Source organism: Mauremys mutica, unplaced genomic scaffold, assembly GCF_020497125.1.
Source record: "Mauremys mutica isolate MM-2020 ecotype Southern unplaced genomic scaffold, ASM2049712v1 Super-Scaffold_409, whole genome shotgun sequence".
NCBI lineage: Eukaryota > Metazoa > Chordata > Testudines > Geoemydidae > Mauremys > Mauremys mutica.
In genome coordinates, this window is record NW_025423359.1 from 205,714 (window position 1) to 225,442 (window position 19,729).

At 41.3% G+C, this 19,729-nt stretch overlaps 1 protein-coding gene across 1 annotated transcript in view; it reads right to left on the reverse strand.

Moving 5' to 3' along the window:
* Nucleotides 1-19,729, reverse strand: part of LOC123361629 (protein lin-9 homolog) — a 42,251-nt gene that overhangs the window by 14,700 nt on the left and 7,822 nt on the right. Inside the window, exons 2-4 of the mRNA XM_045001667.1 lie at nt 10,157-10,314; nt 8,770-8,903; nt 6,763-6,882 (exon numbers count right to left, since the gene is read on the reverse strand). Coding sequence (XP_044857602.1) covers nt 6,763-6,882; nt 8,770-8,903; nt 10,157-10,314 — 412 coding nt within the window. The remainder of the gene's footprint in view (nt 1-6,762; nt 6,883-8,769; nt 8,904-10,156; nt 10,315-19,729) is intronic.

The following is a 19,729-nucleotide window of genomic DNA, read 5'->3' on the forward strand; positions in this document are numbered from 1 at the left end:
AACAAGAGCAAATCTCCTTTCTCTAACCATGTTGAAGTGCTGTTTCCTTATGAACTTGTTAAGTTTGCATAAATCCAGAATGGGTCTCCAGTCACCGTTCTTTTTTTGTGTGAGAAAATAACAGGAATAAAACACTCTTCCCCTGTGTTGGAATGGTACTATTTCCACGGCACCTAGTTGTAGGACATTGTTGAACCAGGAATAAACTGGGTTTTGTGAGAGGGGTCCCTGAAGAGGGATGGGGAAGGTGGGTGGGTAGGGGGAATAGAAATAAATGGGATAAAGTAAACCTTCTGGACAATTTCCAGCACTCATTTGTCTGTAGTGCTTTGGGTATAAAATCTGCCCTGTTTTTTCTTGTGGTGGTTCTCAAGTCCTTTAAGGTATGTAGAGATGCATCTGTGTGTTCCACAAATAGTTTTCGTCCCCCCCACCAAGGGCAGGTCCTCAACTTTGGCTTGTACTTCCCTAGGAAATCCAGAGAGTGGAGCCATGATGCTCGATGCATGACCACGGATGTGGCAATAGAACAAACTGCCGTGTCAGCAGAATCAAGGGAGGCCTGCAGGGCTGTTTTGGCAATTCAGGAGCCCTCCACAATGTTAGCTTTGTATTGCTCCTTTGATTCTTCCCGCATTTGTTCAATAAAAGATGTCATTTCATTAAATGAGTTGTAAGTGCATTTTGCCAACAGAGCAGAGTAGTTTGCTATGCAAAATTGCAGTGAGGCTGAGGAACAGACTTTGCATCCAAAGAGGTCAAGCCTTTTCCAGTCTTGGTCATAAGGGGTGTTTTTTGACTAGTGCTGTTTTCCCTTTGGTTTGCTGCCTCTATGACCAGTGAATTTGGAGCCCGGTGAGTAAATAAGAACTCAGCTCCTTTCGCTGTTGCATAATATTTTCTGTCTGAGTATTTACAGGAGGGTGGGACAATGGCAGGTGTCTGCCATATTGTCTTTGCAGGATCCATTATAGTAGCGTTGATGAGCAGAGCTATCTCTGCTGATGGTGATGCCTGCAAGATATCAATAAGTTTGTGCTGTGTCTCTGGCAGCTCTGCTAAAGAGATGTCCAGGGATTCTGCAACTCTTTTGGAAGGACTTGATGTAATCTCCTGTGGTGGGAGGCTGTGGCATAATTGTTTCGTCCAGGGACGAGGATGAAATATGGGTGAGTAGCAGTGTGTCGCCTTCAGGAGCCTCTTCTGGCTCTTCTCCCCTCTTCCTCCTGGGCCTCCGATGGTGGTGAGTTCGTGGGTGAAGGGGACTGGGTGGCCCTTGATGTTGGTGGGTTGGGGGGTTTAAGATTTTGGGCTCTGGAGATCGGCCAATGTGTCCTAGTATGGCTAACTGGGTGGCATAACAACAGGCGGTGGCATCCATGGCTGTGCCTGCCAGCTTTGCCCTTGCATAGGTGGCTGTTGGTGAAAGGGTCATGGTTTTGGGGAGGAATGACAAGATTCTCTTCATCCTCATCACTAGATAGTGGAAGTGCAGATCCACTAGGAGTGCCTATTTGGCTCGGTCCTGGTCTGACGGGCACTGTCATTGTCGAAGAGAGGGGGTTCCTGGCGTGGAGGAGATTGCCATGTCCGCCTGTCTGGTAAAGGGTTCTGGTACTGGGAAGCTTGGTGCCGTGGATGGCAGTGTAGTATGTTCTGACAGTGCAGCGGTCTTGTTAGGCTGTGTATATGCAGCAGGTGGAGCCATTACACTAGCCGATGAAGAGGCGTTCTTCTGTACTGTCGGTGCCGAGATAGGGAATGTCCAGTACCGTATGTGTCAGCTTTAGCTCATGCACCTGAGTGAGAGCCTGGCCATGTCGGTGCCTTGGGTCCTCAGGATGTCTCGGTACTGGACATTCCCGATGCCTCTCGGTCCGAGGTTCTTGGTGCCATCGGTACCAGGGCAGATTTCTGGCCAGGAGATAGCTTCTTTTTAGGGGATCCCTCTGTGGTGATAACTGCGATCGATGTTTGGTCACCTTCTCAGGTGCAGGGTCCTTAGACATGGTTTGTGTGGAGCCCTTGCCTCAGGCTGCTACTGGAGACCATTGGCCAGGAGGAGTCCTGGACTCTAGGTTGGAGGCTGGCCTCGGGGATTTCTCCATCATTAGTAATTTTAGTTGGAGGTTCTCTGGCTTTCAGTGTCCTGGCAGATAATTTCTTGCAGCGTGGACACTTCTGTGGTACATGGGTTTCCCCAAGACAGTGGATACACTGAGCATGACCATCCGATACAGGAATTGATAGTCTGCAGGTCAGGCACCGTTTAAAGCTGGGGTAACCTGGCATGCCTGAGGAGGTCGAGGTCTATAGAAAACGGTCATAGTTCAGTCACTGATGGTGGAGACCCACCAGTGGCGGAGATGTGGGGGAGGGAGAGCAAAGTAACATTTTTTTTTAAAGTGGGTAAATGACGGGAAAATGGAAGAAAACTGACAAAAAAGGATAAAGATGGGAATATAAATGATTTACGAAACAGACATGGGTGCTGCTGTTGCTCCGACTCAAGCCAAAGGCGGTAGAGAAGGAACTGTGGATTGGTTGGCTGCACATGCGAGGTAGCCGCTCAGAGCGGTGGGGGACGGCTGACACGCACATTCAACTGGGGCACTGCTACTACAAATCTCTGATTATAAGTGCAGGGCGCCAAGACACCTAAAGTGGAGCACCCACAGGGCAGTCCATAAAGAACTAAAAAGATCATTTTAATACCAAAGAAGAATGGTCAATGAACATATTGATTTTATAAAAGTGGGACCTGTCAGTCTTCATTGATAAATTATGGTAAAAATCAGTCTTACAAGGCCTTATTTTGGGCCACATTTCTTTTACTGAACACTGACTGAATTTTCGCTTGCAATCAATTGAGGGTGCAAAATTACTGGTGCAGGTCATGATGTCCTCACATCTAATCATCTAGTTGTGACCACAAATCAACTGTTAGACATCTAAACTTTATAATTAGTTCCCACAATTAATTGCAGGCACAAAATTAGAGGCTGTGTGGAAACCCCTTTGAAGATATATAACCTATTATATTTCTTTTTTTCAAACTGAAATCTTCCAATTAATTTAATAATTTTTACTAAATAACTTGTCTTGAATACTTATATAACCACTATGTAATAAATGCATAACATTAACAGTGATACTTCATTTTTGTAAACACATTCCAATTTCTGAGGCGTTAGATTTTGAATCAGTAGGTAATCAATATGATTGATTTAACTGCCATCATTGTGAAGCATAGTTCTATCAAGCTCCCTATAGATTTCTTGAGGAATCTGGTCTACGAACCACTTTAAAATATGCTGACTTTCTTTATGTACCCACCCATTGCCCTTTGGATGGAACTTGACAAAATCTTGTGTGTCAGGATCTAGTATGTCTGCATTCTTCCAGACCAGTGCCGCAGATTTTATTCCTGATTTTCTCTACTAGTTGTGGTTTGCTGAAGGTAAAAGTTTTGGGTCACAGCATGGGATTCTCTAGGGGGGATCTTTTATGATCTGGTACTTTCTTTTATCGAATCATATATCAGTCATGACTCATGTCTGACTTTCCATATAAAGTGCAAATGAAACTTTTGATTGTTGTCCCATCTGAGGAAATTTCAGCAGTTTATAAGCCCTAAGCATGTTCTTAAGTTCATAGGAAATCCCAAAGAAGCTTTAAGAGGACATATTTTTCCTTTGCACATGACTAAAGCATTGTAATTATAACTTGAAAAAAGCAATAAATGCAGGGAGAAGAACAAAGGGCAAGTTCCATTTTTGCAGCAAGGCTGTAGTAACTTCTCGGTCTAAGATCCAGCCATATAATGGTAATCAACCTTTAACATAACAATATTACAGTACGTACCTAGACTATATGTTTCTGTTACTCTCACAACAGTGCTGGCATCTGGCATCATGTGAAATAAATGATTCACTTATAATACAACCAGTGTTAGCTTTTTCATAGCAACACCTAAGTTCAGCAACACTGCTTCAAACATTTCCAAATAAAAGTCATTCATACTCTAGGCTTAAATATAATGTGTGGCCTTTAAGCAGAGCTTTTTTTAAAAATCCTTTTCTCATTCCTTTATTAGAAACATGAATTGAGCAATCCTGAAATGACTAGACAAGAATCCACACTGGAAATTTTTGCTCTAATTTTGTTCAGGCACATTTTGGCAATCTCAGCATTAATAGCACTATTTTTGCTTGTTCCGTGTCCTTGAAAAAATGCACTCAGAAGCATCACAGGCAAGAAACCCATGCTTTGTAAGCTCAGTTTACTTAACATGAGTAGGTGAATATAACCAAATATTAGTTGAAATTTGAAAGTTTTCTGATTTAAAATACAGCATCAACATCACACAAATCAACTGTGATTGGGTAACTGAGTTTTACTGGTTCTTCAGTTTCTTGGTCAGTTTGGCCTTATCACAGTTCTGGAGATCATTCTCCCTAGAACATGTTGATGAATCAGACTGAGAGGATAACTCTTAGATCAGGTGTAGCAGTAGAAACAAATCGCATGCCTTGCAATTAATGAATCTTCATATATCAGTGCCTTATTTTTAGTGTAATTGTATTTAATGTAATGTTCTTGACCTTACAAAACACTACCTTACCCTACTTATTACTATTTTGGGACATTACGTTTCCCTTAATCCAGGGGTTAACTGGGGATCTATAGCCCCATGGGGGTTCATGATCTCTTTCAAGGGGGCCGTGGGGCTCCGCGGCTGAAACCTAGAGCCCGAGGCCAGCACCCCCACCAAGGCTGAAGTCTGAAGCTGAGGCTGAAGCCCCGATCCCCGGAGCCCCCTGCAGGGCTGAAGCTGGGAGGCGGGGGGCTGAGTCCTGGAGTCCTGAGCCCTGGTGCTCCCTGTGGGGCAGAAGCCCTAGGCCCATGGGCACAGTTGGGGACATGAAGGGCGTTGCCCCTCCCCCCACCAAACTGCAGTGCAAGAGCAGGATCGTCCCGGGGCAGCGGCACACTTTCCCCCCCACACACCTTCTTTCCCTGCCCCCTGGCCAGGTCAGAGTCAGGAAGCTGGAGCTGGGCAGCGAGTGCGGGGCAGCTGCTACTCTGGCTGGTGCCATGGAGCAGGGCAGGCACCTGCAGCATTCCCTTGTCTCCTGTTGGTGCCCCAGGTTGAAGCTGCTCCTCAGCTCCCAACCCTACTTTCTCACACAGCTGGTAAGTGCTGCCTGGTCTGGGGTATCTGGCTCCGTGGCTGGCAGAGCCCTTGGGGAACAGGGACTGCAGGGGAGTCCTCCTGGAACACAGCCTCTAGCTACTCCCCTCCCTGAGTTGTTTTCAAACTTTTTGAGCTAAGCCCCCCACTTTGAGTTGTAAGTTTTGGTTTCCCCTACCGACGGGCTGGGTGACCTGCTGAGGTGAGCCAGGGGGTGGAGGTGCTGCTCCCTCCCTGGACCCCGCCGTGCAGAGCTGCCTTGAGCCCTGCTGGCCCCTGTTCTCCCAAAATAGACGTCAAACTATGCCTATGCCCAAGGTCCCATCCCTGCTGGGCCCTGGAGTTTTTAATAGCAGGTTTGGGGGTGGGGGTGTCTCAGAAAGAAAAAGGTTGAGAACCCTGCCTTAATCAATCAATTTTATTAAGCTCTCTGACAAGCAATATTTACTGCAAGTAATATGCACCATAAGTTGAATGGCCAAAACAGAAATATATTTTATATGAATTGAAGATAAAATTCAGTTCTTTAATCAGTTATGTAATCTTTAAGAACGTTGTCAGAATCTCCTGCAGTTCTTATTGGAGAATAGCCTGTTTTGATTCTACTTTATGCTAGTTTTTGCAAAAATTATAATGGAATTTAACTTTTCATTATAAAGTTGACCTTACTAATAATATTGTTTTGTTATCTAGAAAAACAACTTGCTTAGATTAGTTTCTGTGCTTCCTGGATCTCCACTTCCCAGTATTACATTTTCACACTTCACTGAACACATTCTCAGAATAAGCTAAACTATTATCTTCAAACACATAAGAGGAGGATAAAGATAGATTTGGAACACCAGAATTTATATCTTGAGGGATAGGAAGTGTTTGGTTTAGACGTATCTTTTTCAACTCCCTTTGATTTTGGGACTGCAGAGTTGCCTCTCTTGTTCTCAAAGTGAGCAGGACATCCTACTAGTTGTCCTGGCTTAGTGGATGGGATGTGTCAAATACTTTTAAAAAAAAAAAAGGATATATTAATACCATGCAATGTGAAAATTAAAATCTTAAAAAGCAGTAACTGACAAAACAGTACATAGAAAGAAGTTCTACATAAAGGAAAAAAACCATCAGCATGTCAAAACAAAGATTTTGACTAATAATTCATGACAAGTTCCTTTTTGATATTAGTAAGGCTCTTATGAATTAATATCTAGTGTGAGTTAACCACATGAGAGTTCAACACAATAGATATAAAAAGGCCATTGCACATACAATTAAAAGAAGAGCAGTTAACACTCCCCACTTGGATAAGAAATTCTACTGGAAAACCACCTAGTGTTTCGCTATCTGAGCCTGAAATTTTGTTTTTCCAAGAGGATTGTCCTAAAAAAGGATCACTGTCCTATACAAGAAAGAAAGTTGCATTTAACAACTTATTTCTAGAAAGATTTAAAAAAACAAACAACTTATCTTGTTAAATATCCTCAGGTAATTTATTTCAATAATATACTGAATTACTATATTAATGTTTCATATATTGAATTATTAAGCAATGACATTTTCTGGTACATATTACTTACTGTAATTGGAGACTGGAGAGAAGGTGTGTAGTGTAATCGAGGAGGGGTCATGAAGAATCTAGAAGGCCGTTGTTTTTGTCCAAAAGCAGTAATTGGCATAGTTTCATAAGGCTCATTGCTCTAAGATAGAAAAAGGAAGAAACAACTATTCCAGGGTGACTTTAAAGAGACTAAAAGTTTTACACACCTCTTGAACACCACAAACCCATGGATTTATATTTTAGGCTAAAACATGTTAAAAGGGTTGGTAGGCTAGCATTAATGTAATACACTGCTTTAGAAAGATCAAGCTTAAGATACTCTCTTCCCTCAATCCTTTGCTTCCAGGCTACAATGGATGGAGAACATCACATAGATAACCTTTCCTTCCCAATAAAAGGGGATATGTGGCACTGCATCAGGGAATGCAATAATATTTTGAAAGGATGCTCCACTTTCCTCACTGGAGCAGTCATAGATCAACACTGACAACAAGTAGGAAGATGCTCAAGACTGCCAGAACAGAACCTGATCTGTTAAACACCTACAGTTACATTTGACACTTTAGAAGATACAAAAGAAAACATGGTCCCTGTTCTAAATATCTTACAATCTAGTTTAGATCAACTCATAAGGCAGGAGAATTCCTTTAATTGCAGGTACACCAGTCAGGTAAGATAGGATAACCCCTGAATTACATTTCAGTCCAAGGCACTTTTATTGTGACAAAGGATCTGAAACAAGAGCGAAACAACTTATAACACTTGGTCCCAGTCATCAGAGGCATTTCCAGTTTTCAGTAAGTTGGGAGAGGACAGGAAAGGACAGAACAGAGCCTTCCCACTGTGTAGCCTTTCCTGAATACCCCCTAGGATGTCTGCCAGAATCCAATGGAAGAACTCCCTTTGAGGTTTTATTGTAACCATGGGTGAGGGTGAAACCCCCCTTCAGGGAGGCTAGCCCTGGCTCCACCCGTTCCGCCCCAGGCCCCACCCCTCACCCGCTGGAGCCCAGAGGTCCACCCCCTCCCTGCGGCTGGAGGTGCCCCAGCTGAACTGCTGAGCCTAACCCCCGGGCCCACCCAAGCACTGGCCCGAGCCCCAAGCTCCAGGAAGATGGGGTGAGGAGGGATGCAGTGGGCAGCCTCGTGGGGGAGGGAAGTGGAGGGACGTGGTGGACGGCGGGGGGGGGGTGTCTTGCAGGGGTGTGAGGTGGAGGAGGGATGTGTTGAGTGGGGGGGGGTCTCACGGGGGAGGAGGGTGGAGGAAATGAGTGACTCACAAGGCAGCGACGATTAGTGGGGGCTTCAAGGAAGAGGCAGAGCAGGGAGGGGAAAAGGGGGAGCGCAGGTGGGGCCACCATGGCCCAGGTGTTCAGGAGTGGGGTCCACGGCGGCTGCCTCAAGAGAGGCTTAGCCTCCCCATGCCTATTGTACCCGCCGCTCATGATTGTAACCCTTATTTTGCTTCATACTGAGCTTAGGATAACACATAGTTCCCAAGTGTGATCACCTGATTCATGGTCATATGACTACATTATGTTCAGACCGGAATGCCTGGTCTTAAAGGACCTAAGGACTGTAACAGGTACACTGGGGTGCAAGCATCTGCCCCAAGGCCCAGTGCCCTATTACAATGGGGTATGAGGAAGTTTAAAGGAAAAACTGTTGACCTTCAATGAAGGTCAAGGTTTAAGCCTTTACACACAACTGTCTCAACCTGAAGGTTTGTGCACATCTCCCTGGGCAAGGACAGCCATAAGACAGAAAGCAGGGGAATGGGGAACCTGAAATTATACCTGCGCAACTCTCAATAAAGATATTAAAATAGCAAGAATTTATTTACGAAAAGATACTTTAATGGTAATTTTCTATGCGTTTGATTTGTCTTTTTTCTGCTTTATGGCCAATAGCATCTGGATTTTATTCCTGTACCACCTTTTGCTTAATTTAAATATACACATTGGCATATTTTGGAAAAAGTCATTTTACATTCCAGCTAGTTTCACAAATGGGTAAATAATACTTACAAGAACTTCATAATCTGGGACTGTATGTGTTCCAAGCCCTGTCCTGTCAAGAGTTACTCTGTAAGTAGCATTAAGTGAGTCTACAGCATCTATCTGTCCAGTGAACAGTCCATCATGGACACCACGCAACCGTGCTATGAAAGGAAACAAATATCAAAAATATTTATTTGAGGAAGATAGATGTTACGAAGTCTTTTGCAAGTAAGCACTGGCAATATACAGAATACCTTGGATGGCATATTCAGTACAACACATACACATTAACGAAAAACACTGTAAACTCAGAAAAAGAATTCATATAATAGAAATACTGTCAAGCTTTAATCATAATTTATCTTTACAGGTCAAATGTAATATATAAAAAAACACAATAATCACCACAGGAATCAATTTGAAAAGAAATTTTGCTTCATAACCAGTACCATCTACTACTCTGATTTTATGGAAAAAATGGATTTCTAAGTTTTAGAACACTAATTCTGCCCCTTTGCTCACTGCCACTGATAACAATGTATTAAGTGAAAATTAAGAATTATGTTAAGTTATTATGTAAGCACTAGGGAGCAAACAGCTCCAATATGGAGTTACAGGAGACTATGGAAATGGCTACTATGATGTTATTTTTGTTATTATTTATTATTTGTATTGCTATAGAGCCTAGGAGTCCTACTCCTGGACCAGGACCCCATTGTGCTAGGTGCTGTACAAACAAAGAACAAAAAAGATGTTCCCTTCCCCAAGGAGCTTACAATTTAAGTGTAAGACAAGAGACAACAGATGGATACAAACAGAATGACCATGGAGTACAAGGAAACAATGAGACAATATAGACAGTCTCTGCACACCAGCACCCTAACCATTGTCAAATTTTTGTAGGTATCATGACAAAAGGAGAGTTTTGAAGAGGGATCTGAAGGCAGATAATGAAGTAGCTTTGTAGATGTTTATGTGAATGCCTCCCAATGGTATTATATTGGTTCTTGTGTGCCTGCTCTTCAACAAGAGTCAATGTTTGGATAATGACACCTAGTAATGGATTGTTTAAGATTTAATGTTTAAGGTCCAGATTAGGGACTGCAGAGATATAAGTATTTAAACTGTTGTCTTTTCAGGATTTGATGAACTGTCTGGATTTTTAATAAATGAGATCACTTACAACTGACATAGCAGTAGTAATAAAATTAATAGTTATATGATGTTTAAATCTTCAAACCATGCTTCTTCTTTAGAAACATTAACTAATCCTCAAAACTTCCTGCAGTGAATTAAGAACGATAAAAACATAAAATCTTCACTCAAAAAATGAAATAATTAACTTATCTGAGCTATGTGTTAGTGGGCAGTATTTACTGATATATTTGCAAAAATGTTTGTTTTTAAAAATTACCTGTAACTTTTGTTCCTATAACAAGTGGTAATGGAATTTCATCTGGAAGATCCTTAAGTTGTGAAATATCTGCAACTTTCCGCTGTTGTAAAAGTCGGATTTTCTGCCATTTCTGTTTTAATGCTGACCTCTCCTCCTCAAAGAATGCAGAAGAACATCTATAATACAAATAGGTAAAACTATATATTTATAAATTCCAAGGCCAGATGGGACCATTGTGATCATCTATTCTTACCTCCTGTATGAAATAGCCCCATAGAATTCTCTAATTAATTCTTAGAACATATTTAGAGAAACATCCAATATTGATTTTAAAATTGCCGTTAATGGAAAATACACCACAATCTTTGCTAAAAACTGTTCCAGTGGTTAAATACCCTCACAGTTAAATATTTACACCTTATTTCCAGTCTGAACTTGTCTAGCTTTAACTTCCAGCCTTTGGAGTGTGTTATACCTTTCTCTGCTAGACTGAAGAGACCATTATCAAATTTTTGTTCCTCATGTAGGTATTTATAGACTATTGTTATGCTCATACAAAGCACACGGGATCTTTATAGAGGAAGGCAAATATGGAGCATTTATTGAAAATACAACAGTTAGCATATGCCTCTCTCTCTCCCTCCCTCCAGTGAAATTTATAGTTACCAGTCTGTTCTGGCTTGAGTGAATCTAATGGCCAGTTAGATTGAGCACGAGTGTGGAGCTGGGCTCTTCTCGGTCGCTATCCGATGCTCCAAGGCTTTGCAGGACTGAACCCAGAGTTCCATGGCAAAACACCCCAGCTTTATAGTTGTAAATTTCCATTTGAGTCCATGCATTTTGAAATGTTATTTTGTAATTATTAGTCCTTAAGTAGTGGTGTTATTTGATGGTTATTGTTGGGCTTTAAATTTCTTATTTTTGTACTACAGCTCTCATCTGCTATTTTGTTACAAAAAACAAACAAACAAACAAAAAGAACCCAGAATCTTTCCATATTCTCCTCATTTTGACTGCCCTGCTGCAGCCATGACTTGGTCTTTATTTAAAAAACATTTTAAATTTTGTAAAGAATCAAGTTACCCCGTAAGGGTTAAATGCCAAATCCCAAAGCCAAACACTAATTACTTGTGTCTGGCAAAAAGGTCTGTCAGTTTTGCAACTTTGAATTAAAGAGAGTCAAATGGATTTTTAGTGGCATTATTACAAAACAAAACCAATTTATCTTAAACTACAAAATAGGAGTTTTACAAACCAGATGTGTTGGTTTAGGTTCTAAGAACCTCACATATTTCCATAGACAGATAGATACGTGCACATTTTCTTTTCCTTAACATTCCTTCTACACTGATCTGTTTTTACACATATGTACATAGATTTTACTTCCTTTATACATTTGGGTCAGTTAAATTCCAGCAGAACTCCCCTATGTTCTTAGGGAATTTGACTAAATTGTCCATAGTCAAATTATGTCAGATAGTCTCTTTACCTGGATTATTTACAGACATTCTTTTGGAAAAGAGCCCATTTTTCCTTCAGAATGGCTGCAAAGAAACCAAGAATTTTCCCTCTCTTTAACATGGTCCTTTTTAACATTTTAGCAAAGTTTAAATGCTTAATTCTCTCCAGCCTCTGTAGAGTTAACTTTTCACTTTGTTTCCTTAAATTACTTATCTCCCAAAATGACACCTTTATCAACTCAGATTTCACCATTTTAAGTATCGTCCCAGGGATTCATGCCTGCACTTTGCTTTTCTTACTCCTGCCACTATGCCTGTAGGGCTTCCAACCTGTTTTTCAAGTTCTCGACATGTTGCTTGCCTGGGCCCAATCCTGCTTTTTCCAATTAACCATTCCTTTCCATGGGTACAAGCTTTGTTCCACTACCAATTTTGCAAGGAAGGTGGTCTCCTTAACTAGCCCCCACCCTTCCTGGTCCCTTTCCTTAATCATTTCCTTTAAAATTGTGAAATTACCACAATATCACTCACAAAAAATACTACACTGCCCAAACTCCTATATCCTTCAGAGTTTGGTTCAACAGAACAAGATCTGTATCTTATGTTTGCCTGTGCCAGTGTCGGGGCTTATGATTTTAACCCACTCTGGGCCAGAGGGAGAGACGCTAAGCTTCCCTCTGTATTGTTCGGCCTTCTACCACCGAGGGTTCATACACCAAATATAAAAACCCCTCCCAGGGGCAGAGCGAGAAACCCTAAGTTCTCCTCTTATGTTCAGTCATGCTACGGCCGAGGGTGTATGCATCTATAGTTTTTATAGTTTTCCCCGACAAACGGGTCGGAGCAAGGACTCTAATCCTCTGCCTATTGCCCGGCACTTCTACGACTAGGGATATACCCACCTTCAATTACTTCCCTCCAGCAGTCTGGGGTGGAGAGAGGGATGTTAAACCTCTCTCCTGTCTCTCAGCCCTGCTACGAACGAGGGTGTGTATACCTTTAATCATAACAAATGCTCAATTCATCAGATACCAAGAGTGAATACAATATTACTTTTTACTGCCCAGTATCTCTATGTGCACACCTGAATGATCAATCACTTAGCAGTATTGTCAATAATTACCGCACATTTACTCTTCCCTCTTTCGCAATTCTCCACCAAAATATGTTATGCTCATACAAAGCACACAGGACCTTTATAGAGGAAGGCAAATATGCAGCATTTATTGAAAATACAACAGTTAGCATACGCTTTTCAGTCTCTCTCACACACCTGCCATTTGATGATTATCATTTGATGGTTATTGTCAGGCTTCCCATCGTTATCTTCTATTTGTCGTCTCGCCTTTGGGGGTGCCTGCCTCACCTCTGAGGCTGTCAATGTCAATGCTGCTAACGTGTTTAGCATCGGATACAATGGATGTTTTCTGATTGTGTCCTGGTCTTTCCAAGTTTCTTACTTTTTCTTGACCATCTGGACATTTGTGATGGCTTTCACACCATATCTTTTCCTGATGCATGCACTCCTCATTTACACAAACAATCTCTTACAGAAACCTTCAAAGGTATACAGACAGCAGTATTGTATATTCAGCAGAATACATTGTAAATCAAGTCTTGCTAAATTTTATAACTAAAAATTCACATCGGGGCTTCAGGCCCTCAACATTTCTCTAATCTCCTTAATATAGATACAATATAAGATCCTGTCTCTTACTTACTAAAACCTTAAAACAAATAAATGTATATTTAACTAGAGTGCCTAATTTGTAATAGGTATAGGAAACCATAGTAGACATTATAACTCATCCTAAAAAAAAGGGTGACCATAATTAGTCAGAAGGATTGTTCTGGTCTTATTTCTTTCTGCTATTCAAAAAGGGTGGCTGACAGGATGAAATCAAATCATACATTAATTCTTATGGGACATTATAAAATCCTGCTCCTACACTATTATCAATCACCCCATAACTTTATCTCTGTTAAGCTAAATAGATTGAGCTCCTTGAGTCTATCACTATAAGGCATGTTTTCTAATCCTCTAATCATTCTGGTGGCTCTTCTCTGAACCCTCTCCAATTTAATAACATCCTTCTTGAATAGTGGAAACCACAGCTGGACACCGTATTCCAGCAGCAGTTGCATCAGTACCAAATATAGCAGTAAAATATAAAACGGTTACTCACCTTCTCGTAACTGTTGTTCTTCGAGAAGTGTTGTTCATGTCCATTCCAACCAGGTGTGTGCACGCACACGTGCATGGCAGCTGGAAGATTTTTCCCCTAGAAGTATCTGTTGGGTTGGTTGGACTCAACTGCCTTTCCATGGGGGCAGGAGTCTGTGCCCCACCTGGATCTTCCAGCTGTCTGTCCAGCGTTCTTGCTTTTCCAAATAGGTGTTTTCTGTAGAGAACTGTACTTTTCATTCCATGTGCTGGATAAACTTCCCTCTGTCATGAACAGTGACATATTATTAATACATTTTTAAAATCTAACTATTGTCAAAATGGCAGCAGTATACTCTCAAACACTACTTTAATACCATCATCTTCAGCCAATTATGCTGAATGCCTCCACTAACCAGGCTAAGAGACATTCAGACCATTTCTTCCCACCACAATGTTAGTCTCTCATGAAGTCCATCTAGCTTCAACTCCATTGTGACACCCATCTGGATAGCTATGTTGCAGCTACCACAGAACCACACTGGAATATGTAGCCAGTTTATACAGAAGTCTTTTTTTAAAAAGACCTTTTAAAAATAGGTCTTATCAAGCTCTGAAAATTTTGGCTCAACAAGGGCACCAGTAACAGAAAGGAGAATGAGCCAGGCCCTCTGTCTCCCCACACATGCATCACCAGTAAAGGTGGAGTAGGATTCTGATTCATGCTTCTATCTTCTACCATGCTCCTTAGGGGGCCACAAATAATCTTCCAAATGTTGGAAATTCTACCTATCTGACACTACAAAACAAGATCCAGGAGTGATACTCCTGCACAGATGGTATCTTTACAGAAAGATGCCTCTCCTTTGTATGGGACTATATTTCCACTATTACTTTGTTTATGCTCATCAATTAGGACAGCATAATAGCTCTTGGAATATAGTTTGTCATGGTTGGCTTTAGATGCTTTTTGTCCACATACAACATAGTAATACTCTAGCAGTAACCAGGATAACTCTGAGAGTTTCATTCCTGCCAGTGGCCTCAGATGGATCTCTTCCTGTAATTAAGTGGGCATGCTTTTTCCCCTGCATCAGAGATGGGATCCTCTAGTCACATCAGTGAAACTAGTTTGGCTTGTCCTTTCTCCCTGTTCTCTACGCTGGAGGATAAACCAACGTGAATTGTTCTATGTACTGTTGGTGTCACTCTGTTAGATGTCCTCCAAGTCCTATGCCCTAGTGATTCAAGATGAGATAGCTCCCAGATTTTCCCAGAATGCATGGATACGAACACAGGCAGTGTGGCAGCTATGCACATGCAAACAGGGTTGATACAGTTGTCTTGTGAAAAGCAGTGTACATGAACAAAACTCAACCATGTGTGTTATAAGCAGGTCAAAGAAAGAGTTAGAAAAACATGGTTGTGCTTGTACCGTAGACAGAGGCAAAACTTATTATAATTTGATGGCTGGAAAGTAATACGTAGCTAGGTGGTATCCGTTCAGTTATTACTGGTATATACTACTGATGGCCATTTCTTCAAACCACCATCACTGTAAATACTAATTATAACCACTTGTGGCTAGCCTCAGTAGAGATACCAAGCCTGAACAGACCTGGAAACTGAACTGTTATCTCACCCAGAAGTGGCTAAGGAACATGGATGATGTAATGCTGCTATCAGTAATGTACCTATATTGAGGATGAATAAGATTTAAACAGTAATACATTAATCATGAAAAAAAACCAGAAGCTGACTGTACACAACTTCCTTGCTTATGCATCACACTATAGAAATGCCATCAGAACTATTCACAGCTCTAGGAACAGCTTGTTACTTTGTGGCTGCTACTCAAAGTCCAAAGAGCAAGCAAGTGCATTAAAACAACTTTTATGTAGGCTTTTCAAATACAGTATCTTTTAAAATTATTTGACAGGTGTGGTGGATCAAACAAAAATATTTATGTAGAGTCTGGACATTTCCAATCATATTATAATCAATGTTTACGTAGATCAAATTTTAATCAAATTAATCAACATATTAATACTAGCAAGTATATTTACAAGGACTGAAAGAAAACTACCTGGAACCACACCACAACATGGTCTTAAATTTTCCTAAGTAAACTACACAATTTTAGAAGCTGAATATTGTAAAATTTTATTTATTTTTGTGGCACTTGTCCTCTTGGCAGCAATGCCTCATACTTTTTGGTAGCATCAAATTGTTTTTTCCCCATGAACTCCCACAGTTTTCAGCCAAGAGCCTGCAACACTGGCTCAAGGACCCCAGTAATAAAAGAACACCCGATTCACTCAGCCTCAAGTATATGTATACAGTATTTTACAAATTAGACTGCCTAGCACTAGCAGCATAAGACAAGAGGTGTAGCAATCTTACTAAAGAATACAGCTATTTTTAATCTTACTTCTCAAAAGGATAGAAATTGATGCCATGTTCAGAACTTCAAAATCAAACATTTATCTCAGAGTTCCAAAACTATCAGGATATAAAATGAAAACAAATGCATTCATTTAGAAAAATTAGCACAATAATTCCCTGGGTAGCAGCCATACTATGCGCACAATGCAGTCTTAAATATACAAATCCAATGACTACTATGCCTGAAATACTTTTACTGTTACAGAGCAGAATCTTTAAGGAAATATAATCAGGGCCCTTTGTATTCTGTGATTCTTCAGCTATAGGATCTACCATTGACTCTGCCTCTTGTCACATAAATGTGCGCCACATTCTCAGTTTTCATTTAAAAAATGATTCTAGCTCTCCCAGTTGTGAAGCCTTGAAAATATTAAGAGTGTAAATTGCTGCATTGTTGTCTTCCTGAGTCTGCAGACAGTCTGAACCCATGAATTAGAGGTGTGAGTTTCCCTACGTTAATTTCAATGGAATATTAAATCTGAAACCTGGTGATAATAGTTTAACTACTTCACCTATGATAATTCTAGCAAAAGCATGCACCTAGTGTGTTCATCTTACAATTTCAAACTGCCCCCCACCCACATATCTCCAGCTGTTTGGAGTCCCAAATGTTTCCTGCCCAGTTACCCCAGCCCTCTGACAAATTCTAGAATTAGGCATTGTTGAGATAAAAATCTTTAGCATATTCAAAACTAAAAAATGTAAGGATAGTGTATAATAAATTGAACTTATCAAATAAATAACAGGGCTACCAGCTGTATTCAATGCCATATTTAAATTGATTTTTAAAACTTCCATTAAAAAAATGAAGCTGCTGCACAATTTCTCATCTAGTGCAAAAAACAGTAATCATGAAGTAGAATTTAGGTCCATCTTGCTGTTGCCGGCACAGAGGCCCGAGGCGACAGCAACAGTGGTTCGTTGCCCGGTGTGCATAGCACTAATTGACACACCAAGGTGGAGAAGCAAAAACCAGGTTTATTTGAGCCCAGATAAGGTGCAAGGGAGAACTAGCAATCTCAAATCCTGCACACCGATACAAGCGGTTTTCCTCTCTTTATACATAACTTCAGCTAAGCATTCCCATCACCCCCACACTCCTCCTCTCCCCCCACCTTTCATTCCCATGCAGCAAATACACTTTGCAATAGCAATCACATGAAGCAGTTAAGTCATACTTGGCAAAAAAACCACCTTAGCTCGTTAGCAACTCTTCTGTGATCAGTTATCTGTACTTTCCCACCGTGGGGGCTACGTTCTCATGCATATAACTCTTTCCGCCTATCTTATTTAGTATTGGCTACATCTAGTATCAAGCAACCTTGCCACTGCCAGTAATTAGCACATAACACAAAAGGTTACAAAAGTTTAGTAAGGCTAACAAAAGCACTTTACATAAAGGTACTTTGGGTCACATAGGCCCAAAGCCATCCTCCCGAGTTACCTAGATTTATGCCTAGTGACACCAACAACTCCCCCCTTTGAGAATACTCAACAAACTTTTGGCTGAGTCTTCTCAAACTTTAAAGACAAAAAGCAATAAAGCTTTGCAGAAATATGTACAACTGCTCTTTTGAGCTTAGTCACCCACAACCCAAGAATGAACGCATGGACAAAAGAGTGGAATGTTCATTTAACAACTAAGGGATTGGGGCACTGACTAGAAATCAGGTAGGTATACCAAGTGGTTTAATTTCCCAGATGTCTCGGTGAATAATTCAGTCCCATATGCATGCTCCCCATGGACCCAGCAGGATTCGGTATGTGGGAGCCCACACCCACCCTGACCGGTCCATATGCTTGGAAGGAGCACTGTGAATGTCCACACTTCCACCCAGAAAGTGTCCAAGTATGTCTTCATGACCACAGATCGGATGGTACTCCTGATATGTCTGTAAGGGCAGTGGGTCAAGTCTGGTGCTCAAGATCACTCTGAATGGCCATCAGCTGGTCATTCAGGAAATCCTGAATTTCTAAACATACTAGATCCCACTGCAATACCTTCCCAGCCTCAGTGATATTCAATACCATCTCTGTCAGTAACTTCTGGGTTATAGAACTAAGGGTGGAAATGACATGTAACTCACCAACTCCAGCCTATACTTGGGTTAGCTGAACTTCAGAAATAAGGCTAGTGGCCCTTTCTGGTTGGCCCAATTTCTTATCATGTTCTTGGCCTTTAAGAATATTCCAAATGGCTGTTACACTGTTAGCCCCAGCCCACAGGGATCTGCCCAATTTCCTCTTTTTCCAGAGGAAATAACCCAGGCTCTTTGTTGTGCTAATCTAATGGCAACCCCTTGTGAGCAATCTGGGTATGTAAAAGTGATCTGAAAACTGAATAAAGGCAATGTCATTTAAAATCCAATTAGGGAGGGCAATACATACTGAAAGATTTATCCAAAACACAGGGTGCAGCCTGTAGAATAAACCCCAAAATCCAATTAATACCACATTCCCAAACATGGGTCCCACAAGTTTCTTCCTGCCAGTGTATAATTCCTTGGGTTTCTTCACCAGGGTCAGTTCTCAATGTCCTTTCTGGTCAGGAATTCCTGGACTTTGGCAATGTCAGTGGAGTGAGTGTTTCTTCTCCTTTCCCCAAACAGTTGTAGTTCAGCATTTTACAAGGGAGGGATTACGAGTACATCACCCTGTAATGGTTTTGCTTCTTATAGAAAAATTCAAAGGCACAGCAGATTTGTCCGTGGACAAGGGAGAGGTTTAACCAGCACGTCACCTTGTCCTTTTTCCCCGCTGTCCAGAAGGCACAGTAAAACTAGAAAAAAGAATAGGAGGAGAATTCTTCTGAGGTGGAGGGGTCTTTTTGCAGTGAGAATCCTGGGTCCAGGCAGTCAGTCTTTGGCACATCACAGCGGTGTTGGTAGTCAGCAGGACTTAATAAGGGCCGTTCCAGCATGGAGCCAAAGCAGTCTTTCGCTGGTGGGCCTTTACATTGATCCTGTCTTCTGGTTCCAAGGAGTAGCGGGCCTGCTAGGGTCTTCGGATAGTGCTTCTTTACCTGTGAGAAAAGAAACCTAACACATTGCATTAGTGTCTGTGCAGATTTTACATCTGCTTGGGTATATTCAAGCCCCCCCCCCTTTTCTTGGTTGTTTGCTCACAGCTAAAACTTGGCTGTGTCCTTTAACGGAGTCAGTGTCTTATCTTGAAACTGAGTATGTTAACTATTTACTTTCTCAGTTAACTCGTTCTTTTTCCTTTTCCTCTTTTTGGCTTCTTTTAACCTACAAAGGAAACTTTTACTTTTCATTTATACACCTTTTGTTAACAATGAACACATACACTTATTATTTAATGTATGCCACATATACCCTTTTACTAAATTAACCTTATTACAGAGCTTTGGAACAACAAGTCAGGACAAGCACACCCACTTTGAGAAGTTCACTTAATATAACCTCTAGTCTAATAGCTTTCCACCATCCCCAGCCCGCTGGCTAGAAGTCTGAGGTAGCCAGAAGGATCCCATGCACAATATGGGGAGTGGGTTAACTCTTC